This window comes from Podarcis raffonei, chromosome 10 (genome assembly GCF_027172205.1).
Source record: "Podarcis raffonei isolate rPodRaf1 chromosome 10, rPodRaf1.pri, whole genome shotgun sequence".
NCBI lineage: Eukaryota > Metazoa > Chordata > Lepidosauria > Squamata > Lacertidae > Podarcis > Podarcis raffonei.
In genome coordinates, this window is record NC_070611.1 from 59,258,811 (window position 1) to 59,279,115 (window position 20,305).

Here is a 20,305-nt window from a genome sequence, read left to right on the forward strand (position 1 = left end):
AGAGGTGCTAACACAGGTGTGAACAAACAGTAAAGGCTCAGCCTTCCTGGCATAGTGCAATGTTGCTTGCCCAGTCTCACCATCCTAAGTTAATTGGTTACTCTATTTTCTATACACACCTCTGTCCAGGCAATAGAGAGCCTTGGGACTCATCTACACAGGTCAATTTATAATGTTATAAATGCATTATAAAAATGTGACACCAGATGGTGCTGTAGAGCAGCAATCTGAAGTAAATGAAAATTTCCATTGGGAGCTGTATTTTTTAAATAGTTTTTTTTCCATAGCGTTTTTTATATCTGTGCAGATCCAGCCTTGGAGGGCTGCATTCAGTCCCTGAGCTTGAGGTTCTCCACCCCTGCTGAAACGTCTTAGTGGCACGTTGCCAGTCTACACTAAACAAGCTTGTACAGTTGTGTTTTATCACCAAAAATATTTGCCACAAATAAGTCTAAAAACACAGGATAATTAAACATTGGAATGCAATGGCATAACAGAGACATATTATAGATGCTTCATAAAATATTAGAGAACAAAGGATGGCAATTTAAATAAATGGAATTTTAATATACTAAAGTTACAATATTAATATATTAAAAATACATTGTTTTTCTTGTTCCCTGTAAATCATATAAAGTTTTATACAACTGACAGTTGTCCAAATTATTGGTGCTCATATCATTGTAAAAGTTATCTTTCCAAGTTAATTTATTAGTAATTCAGGGGTTAAATACAGGTCCAATATATCTGCAGAGTCTTCAGAAAAACTAAGAGAGCTTGTAATTGTTGGCCATTTCTGAAGCTATTAGGGTGCTTAAATTGATGCCCTCTTAGCTTTCCTTACACTAATGACTTACTAATATGGTAATGTTTATTACAATAGCATTTCCATCTGTGAATCTTTAAAGCCTTTGCAAACATGAGTGCATTTACTACAGCACAACAAAATCTGTAGAGTTATTCCCCAAAGAGCACTTCTGAGCTGGTTTTCCAGAACCAGAAAAAACAGCATCTGCATTGCACTCCAGAAAAGACTGTGTTTCAAGTGAAGTGGTCCCTTTGTAGTGTCCTAATCCAGTTATGCTAAAATTTACTATCAATAACAATCTGTCAGACCTGGCTTTGTGAAGGTGGGGACAGTCAGGTTAGGGTGTATCCAACAGTGTGTATCCAACTAGAATGAATTTTAATTGCTCAAAGCAATAAGCAAGCCTGACCCTTGTTTTTATATATTGTTGTTGTTGTTTAGTCGTGTCCAACTCTTCATGACCCCATGGACCAGAGCACGCCAGGCACTCCTGTCTTCCACTGGCTCCCACAGTTTGGTCAAACTCATGCTCATAGCTTCGAGAACACTGTCCAACCACATTAGCTCGTTCATTCTGGCCTCTTGCTTCAAGCAGTCTTCCATGGATGGGTGTGGTTGATCTTCCTATTACTTTGGACCTGTAGTTCTTACCTTTGTTCAGAGCTGAATGGTAAAATACAAGCTGAAGTATTGCTTAATATCCTTCCAATAGCACCTCCTACAAGACTTGTCATCCTGTTGCCGTGAAATAATACTTTATATAGTAACGCAAGTGCACAAATCCTTACACTCAGGGGTTTTAATTTTGAGATTAGGTTCCACTGTTAAAGCTATGTAAGCATAATGATGACGTCAAGGAAGCACCATTTTATAACCGCTGATGTAATATGTTAGTCATTTTCTTGATCAGATAGCAAATGTGAAAGAAATAGCAAAATAATTTGTATATTTGTATATTTATTAAATGAAGCATTTTCCTGCATACCCTTGTCTTCAGTAGATTATTCAGCATTCACTTCTTGCTACAGTGTTGTCTTTCTCATTGCAGGCCTCCAGGTGGTTTTAAATTCCATTATCAAGGCCATGGTCCCTTTGCTGCACATTGCCCTGCTGGTGCTGTTTGTCATAATTATCTATGCTATCATTGGATTGGAGCTCTTCATGGGGAAGATGCACAAGACTTGTTATGTAACAGAGAGCTTATCAGGTAAGAAATATGCTATGTAATCCCACATTGTGTAACACCTTTTATTATCAGTGGAAAGTGGCTATGATGTGATTGGATTTAACAGTACTTAATATCAGCTTAGTGAATGTGAAAGCTCCAGTGATGATCAAATAACACCTGTTCTGCTTGCCTTGCCTGCCCTGCACTAAGAGCCAAAAGCTCAAAGGATAAGAAAGAAGCTAAGAAAGCTCTATCATGCAATCTCTGTAGATAGTTTTAAATAGAGCAATGCTATAAACAACATCTCCAACATATTCTTCTAATTCAGGAGCAAATCACCATAAGACTGGAAGGGGCGAATGAGAAGCCATTTGTGCATTTTCTCGGTGCAGTCCCCTGTCAAACAGCATAACGTAATGAAGGGCATATACAAGGCTCTTCTTGCTTCTTCTGTAGCCTATTAAAGACTGAAAGAGCCATGGGTTCATATAATTAAAGTATGACATTGTTCCATAAGTTGCTCTCATTTCCAGACAAACCAATGTATCTCATGGATTTGTTTGCAAACCACCTTGACAGCTTTTATAAAATCAAAAGGGAGAATAAAATTATCTTAAATAAAATATGTGCCACACTTGAAATGTGGTTGTCAGGAGGTGATTGTTGCTAAACATGTGGATCCTGCTTTACCATGTAGCTGAACCATAATGAAGAAACTTGACAAATACAGAAATGACCATTCAGATTGCAGATGTAAAGGAAGCATAACCACTTTTCTCATGGATGCAGCTCCTCCCATATAAATAATTTGCTATGTGAAAATGTCAACATTTAGGAGATGGAAACCTAAATGTGGACTGATCAGTGGCATAGGAAATTAAGGCTCTTGTGAGAAATGATTCAGATGATCCACATATCAAAGGAAGGAGCCACCAGGAATAAACAACTGCTCTGATAAAAAAATTATGGAGCACTGACTCTTAGTCACTGCTACTTAATTTCTTCCACATTCATCTTCCTTTCCTTTCCTTTCCTTTCCTTTCCTTTCCTTTCCTTTCCTTTCCTTTCCTTTCCTTTCCTTTCCTTTCATTTTCTTTCCTTGAGCAGCACATGTCCTTCTGAGATTAAGCATTAATCTTTGTTTTTTATTTGTTTACTAGCATGGGTTTCCATGGCCAAACAATTCCTATCTAGAAATGTTGTTAGTGGAGAAACCACCTGAAGCCAGTAAAAGGCACTCCAGGCTACTAAGGTTGCCTTGACTCTAGTGGCAACACTGGATCTTGGACTATTCCCAAACTACAAACTTGTTCTCTCAAGCAGAGTGCCACACTGTCCAGAACAGGTTGAACACTAATTTTCTGAACCTGAGAACAATATACCCACAGTGCCTCTGTCTTCTCAGGATTCAGTCTCAGTTTGCTGGCCCTCATCCAGCCCATTACTGAGTCCAGGTACCCGTTCAATGACTATACAGCCTCACCTGACTCAGATGACATTGAGGAGTAGAATGTCAGCAGCATACTGGTGGCACCTCATTCTGAATCCCAAAATGACCTCAGTCAGAAGCTCTATGTAGATGTTAGAAAGCAAATTTAATATTATGTCAAACTGAGTCACAGAGTGACTAATTACTGAGAACTTATGCTCACAGGCAGCTCAACAACTGTAGTTTCACTTATCCTCCTCTGGGACCCAACAACAGGGATTCAAGGCCCAAATTTCCACCCTCCCTAAATTTTGTGAACCTATCTAGTAATTGCAGTTTGAACCTGATACAGTATCATTATTATCTTAATTCCCAAGCTAAAATCAAGCTGGTATAGTCAAATTCTGAGGTTTTGGCAGGCAGGCAGGCAGGCAGGCAGGCAGGCAGGCAGGTATGTGTGTGTGTGTGTAAATAATCCTTTTTGTTGCTCCTGAATGAAACTTTCGTTTAATCAAATCTGATGCCAGCAAAAGTAGCATCACCCTCCTCTCTGCCTCTCCCACACAGCACCCTATTTGGATCAATAATTTATTGTTTAGCCTATCCAATCATTGACTTCATGGTTTAACATTATGGTAGAGCTTTCAGTCTGCATGGAGAGGGGTATTTTCCAGAGCTGAACTGTTGCAGTAGAATTTAGTGTCCCAAGTTCATCACATGCCACAACAAAATGGTTTTGACTTTTGTCATTAGCTCATTGATCTGGATATGAGCTGGCAATGTTAAGAGCAACAACTGTCATATCCTATTATCAGTACAGTTCCCAAATATAAACTGTTGTAAATGTTAATAATGTGTAGTCTGACTCAGTGACTCTAGTTCTAGACAAAGCTTCTTGGTTTGTTTTACTTTCTCATACTCTTTCCATTTACAAACTCAGACAAACCATCCCTTGAGTCTTTTCAAGTAGTCATATAAGACAGAGATGGCAAAGCTTTTCAGGCTGAGGACCACACTGCCTGGTGCAACCCCTACAAGGGGCACATGGCAGTGATGAGTGTGGCCAAGAAAATGGGTGTGAACCCCCCTCAGTCTCCCACAGACATGCACTTCATGCCCGTCACAGCACACATACACACAGCAGGTCACAGTGCAACACAGCACACACAGAAAGAGATGCACAGTTCTTTTTAAAAAGAATATATACTTTGTTTACTTGCAAAGATATTTTAAAACCCTGCCAACCAGCTGCATAGAGAGAAAGATGGAGATAGATTTTTTTATCTGCTACCACCAACATTTCACCTTGCTCACTAAGCAGCTGCTTGATCTTTTCTCTATCTTTCCCACCTGCCCCTGTCCTTGCCTTTCCTGATTCTGAGGGGAAAGGTAGCAACAGTGATTGTGGACTGTAAACTGTAGGGCAAATGAGAATAAATTCAGTGATGTTTCCAAATTGTTCAGGAATAAGTATAAAACTGCACAGCATGAGTGGCTATTTAAGTCTGGTCTAGAGATGTTTTATATGTGCACTTACAGAGAAGGCAATAGAAGAGTCATGTGAAAAGAAGAGTACAAATAAATTCTGGCATTGCACTTGTGAGTCACATGAGTCAGTAAAAATTTTTTCCATCCATGTTATGTGGATGCATAATACTTGATGATGTCAAAGTGCCTTTTAGGTTGTTTTGAGATCAACTCATAACCTGTATAACATATTTGGGATTGTAACAACAAGAACAAATCTCAGGAATTGCCTGTTGACTTTGGGAGGCTTCTCTCTTCCCCTTGTTTGTTTGTGCCATCAAAGAACTAATTCCTGGAACTGTTTGCCTTTCTGCTCTGTACATCTTATCTACCTGTGGTACACTATGTTCTGGATTACATATGGCCTGATCTATTGGAAAATAGAAGCATTTACAGCAGATGATCTTTTGGACCAAATCAGTTTTATGATTTTTGTTTTGTTTTGTTTTGTTTTCTGAATTAGGTTTTTTTATTATTTGTAACAAATCCAAGAACCATATGAAAGTAATGCAGATTATAACATTTTTTACAAGCACAATGGCTATAGATGTCAAGATAGGGGAACTATTCTATTTGTTTATATCCATCTTTCTAGAATTTTATAAAGTAAAGGGGAAGTTAAAATACTTCTTGAAAGGTTGCTCCTGAGGTTTGAGGTGCCTTCCATACTGGCATGGGGTATGGCATGAGGAGCTATAGCAGGAAGAGGGAACCTGCAGAAATCAGGACCTTTCCTCCAACTGCCACACACAAGTAGAAGCACATTCCAGGCACACATTGGTATCTTTGGATCAAAGGCAGTATGTAAACTGCCCCGATTTCTATGAAGCACAAGCACAGCATGAATATATAAAAAGTTAATTACAATTAATGTCTTCAGATACCTTGCCACCATTACAAGCAAATAACTCTTTGCCTCACCATTCAATTGCATGGATTTTAACAATTCTTTATCCCTGTTGTTTAAGATACACCAGCAGAAGAGGAACCCTCTCCTTGTGCACCTGTATTTGCGCATGGGCGGCAATGTCAGAATGGTACTGAATGCAGACCAGGATGGGAAGGACCTAAGCATGGCATTACCAACTTCGACAATTTTGCCTTTGCCATGTTAACTGTGTTTCAGTGCATCACCATGGAGGGCTGGACAGATGTGCTATACTGGGTATGTATGTGAAATCAATCTGTGACAATGTGGATACAGCACTCTTCTTATGTCATGCTCAAAACATGGGGCTGTCATTGCTATTTTGTTATACTGCTTGCTCTGTATGTCATGCAAATGGGATAACTACTGAACTGATACCTCAGATTGATGTAGTGCATTAAAGGGGCAGTATGACAGCCCTCCACTGTTTGTTCTTAGCTTTCAGTGTTATCTTTCAATTTACATTTATTTATCAAGATTTTCACTATGCTTTTACTGACCAGTGTTTTCTTGCATGAGAAATGTTTCATACTGCTCCAGATTAATAAAGCAGCACAATTTCTTGCTAACCAAATAATTACACTTCATTTAACCATCTTACTATCACTGGAAGCACCAGCCTCTAGATATCTATATAAATGAAGACTCTTGGGTCATACTTATAGGAATATCTAAATTGTTAAGCTATTTCCAACACACAAGAACTGAAATTTAGTGTGTAATAATCTATGTCACCCTGATTACTAAAAGAAAAAGAAATCTAGAAACAGAATGGGATGAATCCAACGGTAGTCATCCTCAGAGTAACTATTTTAGGTCCATTAATTTCAATGGGTCTACTCTTAAGTAAAATTTAGATGGCGACAACCCAACATATCTATCTCTGTTCCTTGAAACTTAGGCCATGGAGTCTTCCTCATAATAACAGCCAACATTCCACTACAGTGTAAGTCAAAGCACAGATGAGGGCAGCCAGAAATCTTTGGTGACAGAATACAAACTGTAGTTACTAGTATTAGTATAGGAGTCACAGAGCTAAACGATGACCATGTCTGGGCCTATGGAAGCAGGGTTGTCCAAATCTAAACCTTCCATAAATAAGTTTGTCTAATATTCCTTAAATTGTTCCAGAGAAGGAAGTTCTACTACTTTCCTGAGCAACCTATCCTCTTGTCTAAAACATTCTTAGACTGAAGAAATCTGTAGTAATGTTAGAAATTACAGCTTGCATCACAGACAAGATTTATGGTTTCATATACTCTTAGTAAACTCCTCTGGTTTCTTGAGTGAAGTGTCTCTGTGACTGAATCTCCATCACTTCCAGTGTCAGAAACAGGGGAAAAAATTACAGGGGCAGTCACAGAAGGGGCACAGCTTATTTCTAGGTGGTCAAGTTGTTCTCTGAATGAAAAATATGCAATATGTTAACAATAGGAGTCCAGCAATGAGAGCAAGGGTTAGGGGCCAGGTTTGCCCCTTCCCCCCAGTTCCTCTCTGGTGCTATCCATGCACTTCTCTAGCACAGATCCTGTATTAATAAGTCAGAACTGCAAGTTCACAGAAAACAAAGCTGAACAAGGCACACTGAGTTTCAGTTGTCATTAACATGATAAAGTTTAGCCAGAATTAGCTCATAGACAGGGTTAAAACATAAAGGTTAGAATTCCAGGGGTGCTTTCATGATCCTGCGAAGCATTTTCACTCATAGGAATTGGCATTCAGTTCAGTGATTGTGTGACTCTACATGTGACTTGAATTCTGGTTAGCAAACTACCTACTCTGTTGAAGTGAAAGAGGAAGGCTATGTGGACAGTGGAGCACCATGTATACAGTGGAGCCCTTGAAGCCACAGGGAATCACTTCATTGTGGCACAGGCTTAAACTTGTTTGAATCCATCCTCTTATGTGTATTTAAAACTTTTTAAAAAAATCTAAAAGTAGCAGTCCAGCAGTCCAGTGGGGAACACCATCATGAGACATAGGGTTACCATCTGAGTTATCATCAGCACAGGACACATATAATAGGCAAAATTGTGTCTTATATTAGACCAGTTTTTTAAATATCAAGCAAAATTGTTAATCTGACATGGTTCTTCGTCAGACTGGCATAGATAGCTTTGAGAGCAAGAATCAACTTAATTTTATTTATATGTTTCTGTCCTATCTCCTCTCTATGACTTGGCATGGGGTGTAATTTAAAAATAATGCTTATACGTATTGCAGGGTTTATTTGAAACAAAAAACCGTCATGCCATAAAAAGCTTAATTCTAGCCACCAAAATCTGGCCCAAATGCAAAAGGTTTTCAAACTTCTGCCATTTCTCCTTCCCCCCACCAAGGCTTTTGTGAATTTACAGGAAAGGAAATTCCATTTTCCAATAGTATGTGGATCTTTTTTTTGACATTGTAAGGAATTCTGCAGCATGCTCCCTAGATTGGGCCTTCTCTAAAAGTGTTGGTATCTAAAGCAGCTGCCTGGGTTGATTGCTTGCACAATTGGGTTGGCCCCCTTGCTGAGTGGATTATAACAACCCAAGGGAACAAGGTAGGAAGCCTGCAAGTCTGATGCAGCTGGTTTAGACATGCTGACTTGTAAAACTCCCTTCCAACCTCCAGCATCTCTGAAATTGCACTCTTGAGCTTTGATGAAAAAGCTTGAAACAGAAGCTCACAGTTGCCCTGGAAACTCCTGTCAGGAAATCAAATTGGGGAAGAAACCAGGCAATAGATATAATTTACTTTGCTGACAGCCTTGACATGTTTTGTGAGCTTTGCTTATCCCTCTGCAGCCTGTTGAAGCCCATTGAGGGAGATGTGGTGATGAGGAACACAGTGATATTGCCACAATTTTTTTAAATGTTATAAACAGAACCACCACCCCACAATTTTCAGCAGCTGTGTTTGTGCTTTCTCACCCTTTATTTTTAAGGGTGCATAGGCTTGAATTAGCATGGCCTTTCCACACAAGAGAATAATCTGTTTTGCTGAATGCACCTCTCTGCATGTTTCCTGTACATATTTTTTCTCCAAGAAAGAACTACTGCTTTCTTTTTAGATTGGTTTGTTTAGAAGGGGGAAACAATAAACACAGCAGATTTTGGCAGGGTTGTGAAATATAACAAAGAATAAGCCCTGGGAATTAAAAAAATCCAATCATCGCTAATTAATTCCAAGTATCTCTTTGCCGAAAAAAGAAAAAAAGATGACAGGTATTGGGTGTTCATGTTTTGTGCCAGTGAGGAGCCATGATGCCAAGACAATTGCTGCCAATTCCAGAGGGCATATAAAACCCTGGATTGCTGTCACTTGTGTATACTACTTCATTTTAATTTGTTCTGATTTCAGATTGTCCATTATCTTGCTTTCTAAGTCACCATGTAGCCAGGATAATGTAACATTAGCCAGGCTATCATAGCACTTTTCATGAATAAAATGGATATAAGTTCTTCTTCAGGATATAGCTATTATTAGGAGAGAACTAAAAATGGATTGGTGACCACATCAAAAAACAAAAACAAAACAAAAAACACCAAATAAACTATCCTTTAAGTGAATGCAAAAGGCACAGGCTACTCACAGTCTCTCTGTGATCATCCCACCTGTACAATATGGAAGACACTTGATTAATTATAGTTTATGATTCCTTGCAAACTAGAATTGGAAACCAGGGTTGATAGAATTTAGATATAACAGTGAACTATGGTTTCCCACAAACTATAGCATGGGCATGGGATTTAGTGGGTATTGCTGTGCATAAGGAGATGGAGAGGAAGGAGCTCGTGAGGCTGAGGCTTCTTAGCTGCAAACTGTGGGTTGGTATTACATTTGAACCAATTGAGAATTTGCTGGGAACTAGAAAAGAGGAGGCCTCTGTCCAATGTCCTGCTCGGGAAGGATATATTTCACATTCCCACCTTTCTCTTGACCTTTTTTTAATCACTTTCTTCATTGTTTTGCTCTTTTCTTATTCTTTCCCTAGCTGACTCTTTCACCATCACCAAATCCTATTTCTCAATCAATTGTTTGGAACACTGGGAGATAATATCAGCAGCAGTCTTTTGAAATAAAATTTCAAAGGTGTTGACTAGGGGAAGTGTCATAGTTCAGTGTCAGAGGGAACTGTCATTTTTGAAACAGAATTCAGTTCAGGATATAGGATTTAATTTTACTGACTTTTCTTCCAAAATCAGTACAGTGGTACCTCTGGTTAAGAAACAGTTACTGCCAGGCCTCTGTGAGTACAAAAATCTATAAGGAAATTATGGCAAAGAACAAGAGTGAGAAGCCAGACCTTTTCTACCTTCTCTCTTGTCATATATTGTTTTTTGCCTGCATATACATAGTGGCTGATATGGAAAGACAAGAACAGGCTGGTTAAGGCTAAAATGTTGTTTTTGCTGGAAATTCTGCAAAACAGTGATATATAAATATGTGAATTAATTTATTAGTAGCTGAGTTACGGGCCAGTTATGGACTGTCAGTTTATTATTTCCAGGAAGTTTTCTAATTTAGGACTTACAATACTAGCAATTGTAGCCCACCAGTCATCCTTAGCTGAACTGAATCCCCCATACAATATCTCAGAATACAGAGTTAGTGTTGCTTGGAGTTTCATAATACTTTGATACAATGCTGCAACTTACATCAAGGTAACCCAAGCAGAAAAATCCAATGCAGAAGAAAAATGGACAGAGAATCCCACAATATGGCTTCTGCTCTGCATGAGATCGTTTTGTATTGGTTTTTATGACTTGCTTTGTAACTTTACTATCATAGAATGTTCTTGGGAGGGGGGGAAGCGGTGATTTTGGTCATCCCCTATTGTTAATACTACTGAAAGAGTAGAATTTACTACTCTGTGGATACCACAATGGTTCCAACAGTAGGAGGGAATTTTATTGTTGTAGGTGGGAGGGGAAAGGGGGGGAGGGGAAGTTTGGGGTTTGTTCACCGTCCAGCTGTTAAACTATTGCAAGTTGCCAGCAATTGTCTTTTAGATATAATGTTTTCCACACGCTCCTATAACGTACTAATCATCCTGGAACAAGTATGGATAATTTAAAAATAATCACATTTTTATGGGATCAGCCATAAAATGGAGATAGGTTTGGAAGGAATTAAGAAAAGGGAGACCAGACTTGATTCTGGTCCAGGAGACTCACCAGAGGAGGAGGGGGACTACAATGAGTATGTCTCCCCTCCCCTCCCCTCCTCTGGGGGACAGTGGTTTGCCTCTCAGGGAACATCTAATGCTTGTGGGGTAGCAACATGTGTTACGGATAAATCAGAATTTAAACCTGAACAAACCCTTAGTGATCCTGATCTACGTTACTTGTTTATCAGGGGCACATTGCAGGATCAGTGGCTATTATGCACCAAACAACCAACAGGAAGAATTTTGGGGGGGAAACTTTGACGGAGCTGGAAAATTTTAGTTTACAAAGTGTAGGGCAGAACATGTCCAGAATGTGAATTTACAAAAGACCTGAGTGTTCTACTTGTGATCAGTATGTTCCATTTGGTATTGAAGATACTAATATTCTTCAGAAAGCTGTAAATTAATAGATGCCCAGCATTTTCTACCTTGAAGCGTGAAGTATGAAAACATTACTAAAGAGCATGGAGAATTTATATCTTATTATATTTCTTACTATCTTTCTTTTCAAGCATTTAGTTGACTATGTAAATCATCACACAACATTTTATGCATTTTATGCTGTACACACACTCACACAAAGGAATCTTACATCTCTCTGTTGGGAAATGGAAAACCCTGAGCTTGGAGATTTTTTTTTTATATATATAAGATATTTATTGAGATTTTACAAAAACATAAGTTTACAAAATAGAAAAAAGTCATATAGAAAGAAAAAGATAAAAAAAGAGAACATACAAAAATACATAAAAGAGAAAAAAGAAGAATAAAAATACAAAATACAAAAAACAAATAGATGAAGAAGAATTAAAAACAAATCCGTTTTTTGTAACTTTAAACTCATTAGCTTGTTTCCTTGGCCTCCTCACACCTCCCCTTTTTGTATTCCCATTTAAATAATCAAATCAGCAAATCCTTACCCTCTTTCATTTATCTTAACTCTGTATCTTAACATATTCTAACTCTATATTTTCATCCATTATCAATTCATTTTTGCATATTCTTATTAACTTTGTTGCTAATGCCACTTATTTTCAATCCAACATCATTTTAACATTCATTAATTTTACAGTGTTTCTGCAGATAGTCTTTAAATTTCTTCCAGTCTTCTTCCACCAACTCTTCTCCCAGGTCTCGGATTCTGCCAGTCATTTCCGCCAATTCCATATAGTCCATCACCTTCATCTGCCACTCTTCCAGGGTGGGTAACTCTTGTGTCTTCCAATACTTTGCGATCAGTATTCTTGCTGCTGTTGTTGCGTACATAAAGAAAGTTCTGTCCTTCTTTGGCACCAATTGGCCGACTATGCCCAGGAGAAAGGCCTCTGGTTTCTTCAGGAAGGTATATTTAAATACCTTTTTCATTTCATTATATATCATCTCCCAGAAAGCCTTAATCTTTGGGCACGTCCACCAAAGGTGAAAGAATGTACCTTCATTTTCTTTACATTTCCAACATTTGTTATCAGGCAAATGATATATTTTTGCAAGCTTGACTGGTGTCATGTACCACCTGTATATCATTTTCATAATATTCTCTCTTAAGGCATTACATGCCGTAAATTTCATACCGGTGGTCCACAACTGTTCCCAGTCAGCAAACATAATGTTATGACCAATATCTTGTGCCCATTTAGGGGAGACTTCCAGGTTAGCGCCATCGCCTAATAATAATGAAACCAGTCTCGCACTTTATCTTTTAATTTCTCAAAACTCTGCAATTTCAGTTTGTCTCCTTCTTGTTCCAATATTTCCCAATATTTCGGCCATTTGACCTCCATATTGAGCTTTTTCTGAGCCTTCGCTTCCATTGGTGACAACCACCTTGGGGTTTTATTTTCCAGTAAATCTTTGTATCTTATCCAGACATTGAACAATGCTTTCCTGACAATATGGTTTTTAAATGCTTTATGTGCTTTAACCTTGTCGTACCACAAATATGCATGCCAACCAAAAACGTTGTTAAAACCTTCTAAGTCCAAAATGTCTGTGTTCTCAAGAAGCAGCCATTCTTTCAACCAGCAGAATGCTGCTGATTCATAGTAAAGCTTAAGGTCTGGCAGGGCAAATCCACCTCTTTCCTTTGCGTCAGTTAATATTTTAAATTTTATTCTGGGCTTCTTGCCCTGCCAGACAAATCTGGAAATGTCTCTCTGCCACTTCTTGAAACAGTCCATCTTGTCCAATATTTGCAATGATTGAAACAAAAATAACATTTTTGGCAATACATTGGATGAGCTTGGAGATTTGAAGCAATACTGTAAATCTCTTTCATGATAATCAGCCTTGTAAATGTAAATACAAAATAAACATAAGCAGAAGGGGAAAGCCCCTAGAATTTGAACTGAAATCAGCTCTAACATTTGGAGACCTAGTGTCCTGAAGAATATGTTCATGCTTACAGTCAGGGCTTTATCCTTTTCAGAGTGAATTTCCAAAGCTTGTAAAAGATGAAAAGACTTTTAAATAACTAAGGTTTCTAAGTACCAGAGGAATAGATGGATACTTCGTAATGCTGTAGAATTTGCAATGAAATAATAATCAACCCTCCTGTGTAAATAGCCTTTGAGCCTTATGGGTACTTTTAAAAAAATCCATTTGGGAAAAGAAGCGGTCTTAATTTTTTTAAAAAAGAACACATTTACGCTGCTGGCCAAGGTGACCCACTAGCAAATACACTGTGATCAAAGTCATTTTGAAGGTCCTTTAGGGAGTTTGTATAGGTCACACATAATCAGTGCTAAAATAAAATAGATTGGCATATCTGACTGGGCCAGGGACTTCACCCAGGGTTTTTTTAAAAAAGAATCTGACTCCTTATGAGATTGTAGATTTACAGGGATCTGATGACACAACTCAAATTACACAGTCTTATTTATTATTGACTATCACAAAATGCATTATGCAAAATGAGGATGGCAGGTTCTTATCATAGGATATAGAACCCATGTAAAACAGTCAAGCCCAATACTATGTATTTTAAATATTAGACAAAACCATATGCTCAGTGGATGGAAGCAGGTATTAAAGTCCAAGGAGGTAACCTCATAGCTGGCCAGAGAGAGCAGGAGCTAGAACTGAGAAGACAGGAAGCCGTTAAGATCTCTAAAATATTAGAGAGCAAGAGAGTTTTACATTTGCAGAAGCCATGTTGATTCCTCAGCAAGACTTGTCCTTTTATATGCTTGATCATTTTATCCTAAATAATACTTTCCACCAATTTACCTGGACAGACGTTAAGCCAAGTGGCCTGTAATTTTCTGAATCCCCTTTAAAGAACTGGTATGGAGGCCAAGCTCAGGGACACGTTATGTGTTGAATGAATTTATTTCGGTCACTGACCAGAGTGCCACAATACATGTTAGAAGATCAGCTATTTGATATTTGAGTTCTATAAGAACTCTTGGATAGATGCCATCTGCACCTGATGATTTGTTACTTTTAAATTTCTTAATGAGGCCTATTTAGCTTACTTCTTCAAATGTCCTTCCTGAAAAGGTCAATTCAGGCACAGGGTTGTGTCCTACGTCTTCCACAGCGTGCAGACATATGCAAAGAATTCATTCAGTTTTACTACAACCTCCTTATCCTCTTTTAACAAACATGTAGCTCCTTTCTGGACTAATGGTCCAACCACCTCCCTAGCTACTTTTCTGCTTCTGATGTGTTTCATAAAGTATATTGTTGGCCTTAATGTTTTTAGTGATATCCACTTTTGCTTTGTTTCTAGTGTTATTGCCAAACTACCAGTTACTTAAATGTATGGCCACATTTCCTCACTGTGTCTCCTGGGAGTGTTTGATGAATATGTTGTCTATTCCAAGCACTGGATTAAAATACAAGTTTCACTGGGCAAACTTTAAATAGGAAATTATTGAAAACAATCAAACATCATTTCTAGAAAATGTAGAAATGATGGCTGGGAGATATACTAGCAGACCTGCAAAAGAGCACCTCTGTATATGTGGATCAGGGTCTATTGAGGATCTTGTATATTATATTATATATGATTCACCTAGAGCCAAATTTAATCTCCCCTTTTCAGACCGCCTTAGACCGCCTTAGACGTTCAACCAGATGTCTTTAAAATTAAAAGGCTATTGGCAGAAGTTGATAGGGTGGCACTATTTGTACTAGCAGCAAGAAAGATAAGGACAGCCTTTATGGATAATGCAAGTGCCAGACCCTAGGGATGCTGACCAAAAGAAATGGTTTTTTGGTGTGTGTGTGTTTTTCTGGACATTGGACATCTGTTTTAGTCTAGTGCATGTAAAGTCTGTCATTCTGTAGTTATTTGATTTGTGCTTATATTGTATTGTGATGGCCACTATAAACAATAAAAATCTATTGATTGATTGATTGATTCAGAAAATATATGAAGTGTAGGCTACTATGAACAGAATGGGCTGGCAGTAGAGGGAAATTATTTATGTGGTCCCCCATTCAGATTCAGATCTGCTTTGTTTTAACAAGGTGGCTGAATCATGTGGTTTCAGACTATGCCCTGAGACCTGTTGTATGCTATTTATTTAAAGAATTTTTACCCTGCTTCAATATGGCTAACCTGATTCAAAAACACCCACCCACACCACTCACACATGAAAACAAAGTTCACCACAGCCAATCACAAACAAGCAACCACACTCTAGGCTAACCCCAGCTTCTCTCACCACCAAAGGTACACAAGCAAATAGCAAAAAGAACCTGCACAAGCGATGCTGACACAAAACCCCCCACACACATACATTAAATAAAATAGAAACTTTGCCACCTGACCCCACCCCCACCTACCATGGCTCCATCCACCTCTTCCCCCCCTTTCTTCCTAATGTAACACTAATGTCTCAACAAATGAAACTGACCTGTAGAAAATGTAACTTGAAAAAATAGACATTGCACATATTTTTGTAAACCAAGAAATATTTAATAAAAAATACATTAAAAAAACAAAAAACAAAACAAAATGATTAATAGAGACAGGGAGAGAAATAGGAGAGAGGTGGGGGAACCACACTCAGGTATCAATTCTTAAAGTTACAGTTCTCAGGTCTGAAGCTGAGATGGAAATAGTTCAGGTAGTTTGATGGAATGGTTGCAGCTAGAAGACACTGAAAGATAGGCAGAGCCAGCTGGTCTCTCAGAAGAGCTGTTAGAATAGCCTTGAGCAGGCATAGGCAACCTCTGGCCCTCCAGATGTTTGGGACTGCAATTCCCACCATCCCTAGCTAACAGGACTAGTGGTCAAGGATGATGGGAATTGTAGTCCCAAACATCTGGAGGGCCAGAGGTTGCCTATGCCTGGCCTTGAGTCTCTTTTCTCCTTCGGCTGGAGCCTGATGGAGTGCCTGCTGCTAGGTGATAGCTGAGTTGCTAGCCCACAGTTTTGCTTCAGAAGCAATGACCTTGCACAGATTTTACCTGCAACACTAGAGGCCCCAGTTAAAGATCTCTAAGGAACAAAACGTACCCCCATAGTTGCATCATAGAATATTCAGCCTATTACCTGGGGGGGAGGGATGTCCCTAAAAATTGGATTGATCCTTGGAATTAGATGAAATCTAAGAACCTTTTGGTTGGGATGGGCTTACCTTAAAGTGGCAAAGGATCCTGTCCCCCCCCAATAAATAAGACAGATCTACAATGTCCAGACTAAGACAGATCTACAATGTCCAGAAAACACACGAACCAAATAAATAAACTTTGTTGTTGCTTCACACAATGGCTGCCCTGAACAACTCAGTAGTGTTTGCTATATTTGTCCAAAGGGACTGATGCTATGTTAATAAAGTAGCAACATTTCTTGGGGGAGGCAGAAGATGACTGCCCTTAATAAATAAGAAATCTGTCCCTCCTTGCCTGCATGTTAAGGCCACGCCACCAGAAAGTTCCTATAATTCATTCCCATGTTGTTGCTTTGTGAAGGATGAATAGTTCCCACCCTTAACAGAAAATGCTTGGTTTCGAGATAGTTGGGGCAAGGCAAGAGGATTGTAATTGGAAATGTATTATTGTTGAATGCAAAAAAGTTAGACAAGTACTTATTCTCTTTTTCCCTGGCAAATCACTCAATGTTTAGGTTGTATAGTAGATCTAAGACTTAATCCTTTCACAAATCCTTATCAGACGTCTAACTAAGCAACTGTATCCCTCTGGGGTGGAGTATTGTTTAGGTTAGTTCATCAGGAACCATTACAAATCAATGGATTAGTTGCAGGCTCCTGGGGATGCTTCTCTGCAGTTAGATAAGGGTCTCTGGCAATGCCTTGCTTTCTCTTGGCTCATTGCACTTTGGGAGAGAAGTAAATATGTTGGTTGAAAAGATAGTTCCCCTCCACCTCTGCTGTTATTACTGGCAGAGAGCCAGAATAGCTTGCTAACAGCCTGGCTCACTGCTAGGTGACTCCTTGCTTTTAATATTTTGTTCTCAGAGAGGAGACTCAGACTGCATCTGTAAAAATAAAAAGACAGGTTTCTGTATCAAAAAGCATTACTTTAGATGTTGCCCAGTTTATTTACTTGTATTGCCAGATATATAGATGGGATGCCAGTACAAATATTTCCATGTATGTGTCCATTCCTTATACAGTGAATAACAATGAATTTCATTGCTGGACAATATATTACACAAAGTGGCACCTCCCTCCTTAATAGAGGCAGTTGAATTGCACTGAATTGCTAATTGCTTTTGCATTCATTAGTTTTATCCTGCAAAGATTTAACTGACTCATCATGAAGGAAATAAAAATGAGACTTTATATGATAAAAAACAACCCCTAATATTTTGAGCAAATAAAAAGCAGAGCAAGTTTTGCAAAGGATTGGAGCTCATATTGTATATCATTAAAATATTTTCTACCTGGAAATCTGGACATTTTCTTTCTTTCTTTCTAAAACATGTTCTTCCTCATTTCTATTCTGGGCTACTATAACCACAGAGCAAAATGTTCTGTTTGCTTTGTCTTTAAGTGGCACCCTGACCCTAGGCAAATTTATTTGGGAGTTAATAGCACAATGCTATGCATGTTTACTCAGAAATCCAGTTGGGTGTCATTGGGGTGTATTTCATCACAGTAAGTGTGTTTAGATTGCAGTCCTAGTCAGTGCATTTTTTTCAGGGGGTATGCAAGGTTACGCAGTACCGGCACCTCTTTTGTTGTTAAAAAGTGTGACACTGTAACAACTTCATGGTGAGTACCGGCACCTATTTTTCTCTTCCCTTCGCGCCCAAACTCTGCACACACTGTCTCCCCCACAACTCTGTGCTTTCTCTTCCCCTCCTGCCTGAACTCTGCGCTCTTTCCACAGGGCGTGGTGCATTTTGTAGGTGTCCGGTCCCTATTATGGGAAATTTTGTGGTTGCTCGGGCACCCAGAGCCCTGAGGAGATGGCACCTATGTGTGGTGCTCATTTTCTAGTGGGGTGGGGTAGAATTTGTCCTTTTAGTTGTTTTGTACATTGTTGTTTTTTCCTTTGCTTTTTAATTGATTTTACAGGTTTGTATTTTATCTTAAGTTGCTTTGAGACTTTTTAAAAATAAAGTGACAAACAAATGTGAATAATAATACTAATAGGTTGATGATTGGTGCCAGATGGTGCAGACAACAATGAAAGGGCTGGCGGTCAGCTACCAAATGATATAAGGCAAGTTTTCTACTGCTACTATTCATAATAATAAAATGCCCTGTGTGGAACACAACTTGGAACAGGTGTTATATAGAGCTAGGCAGGCCCATGTTCTTAGCTGAAATTAAAGGTGGCTTTTCCTGCTTTAGCCACCATGTGAAGTGATGCTGCAGCATAGCAGAGACTGAGGCAGGAACACCTTCAGAGTGAGAGCTGCTCTAGTGGTCATGGGCTCTGCTTTCTGAATTGCTGGTTTGAGTGCCCCCAACACCTTGCACCCTATCAGGACACCCTGCTTCTACTGATTTCTATATTTACTTTTACCACAAGATGAGATCAGTTTCTTTTGTCGAGTTTTCAAGTTTTAAAATTCAGATGTGGAAGTTTGGGGCACTGTTGACAATATTAAGTTTCACCAAATGCAGTTCCATGTTTCTGTATGTACCACAGATTATCTCATAATAGAACTAAGAAGCTGGTAGATGAACATCTTTTCTTGGTGCAGTTTATGCAACTCATAAATAAGAAATTCACATAGAACCAAATGCACTATTAAGGACCAAAAAACTTTTTATGATGGAACAGTTATAATAAATACCTTAATGTGTGTGTGTGTGTGTGTGGTGTTTTTTTAAATGAACAGTATTGAAAACATCCTGGCAGATTTCACGGTCTGGTTTGGCAGTGCGTGACTGCATCAAGTATTACTGTGTGCAAGTTTTTCATCTCAGTAGAGAAACTACGAAAGACTAGGCTTTGGACTCAGCTTGTTGTTGTTTAGTCGTCTTAGTCCTGTTCGACTCTCCATGAGCCCATGAACCAGAGACTCAGCTATAAAGCTGCAAATACAGTGGTACCTCAGGTTACATACGCTTCAGGTTACATACGCTTCAGGTTACAGACTCCGCTAACCCAGAAATAGTACCTCGGGATAAGAACTTTGCTTCAGGATGAGAACAGAAATCGTGCTCCGGCAACGGGAGACCCCATTAGCTAAAGTGGTACCTCAGGTTAAGAACAGTTTCAGGTTAAGAACGGACCTCCAGAACGAATTAAGTTCTTAATCCAAGGTACCACTATAAAACATTTTAAGTGTGTTTTAAGTGCAATATACATTGTGACACTAGATGGCGATGGTGAACCTTATGGAAATTCAATGTATTTTAAAAAAGGTTTTTATATGTGTGTAGATTCTACCCTGATCAGTAAAAAAAGTTCTGCAAGAAAAGCCTACATCTGCTGTCAAGGATTTGGGTTTGTGATTAATGGCTGCATAGTCAATGTGCTTTGGCAAATTGCCAAGAATTTTTTAAAAACCCAAACATAGAGTCAGGGTGCTCCTTTTCATAATAGAAAAATAATGTTCTGCTGATAGTTTCATGAGACTTTAGAAACAAGTCCTCCTTACAAGAAATCATACGTCCTTCATAGCCAGCAGTTTGTGTAGAGGCCAAGTGTCCATGAAATAGCAACTGTAGCTCTATAAAATATATTTTTATGTCTTTTGTCACATATCCTATAATTGGTCCATCCCTGCCCCACACCAGGGTGACGGAGACATTATGTCAGTATCAGATAAGTACAGGAATTTGGCATTGTTTATCTGCACTACAAATATACAAAGAACTAAACTGCAAAGAAACATTTCTGTGGTGCAGCAGGACTGA

At 38.8% G+C, this 20,305-nt stretch overlaps 1 protein-coding gene across 39 annotated transcripts in view; it reads left to right on the forward strand.

Moving 5' to 3' along the window:
* The window catches only part of CACNA1C (calcium voltage-gated channel subunit alpha1 C), a 522,932-nt gene that overhangs the window by 338,768 nt on the left and 163,859 nt on the right, over window positions 1–20,305 (forward strand). For 38 of the 39 annotated variants that reach the window (XM_053405792.1, XM_053405794.1, XM_053405791.1 and 35 more), the window contains exons 6-7: window positions 1,857–2,015; window positions 5,901–6,097. In XM_053405792.1, the coding sequence (XP_053261767.1) occupies window positions 1,857–2,015; window positions 5,901–6,097 (356 nt within the window). Of the gene's footprint in view, window positions 1–1,856; window positions 2,016–5,900; window positions 6,098–20,305 lie in introns of those variants that run through there. The other variant, XM_053405832.1, reaches the window with a different exon arrangement.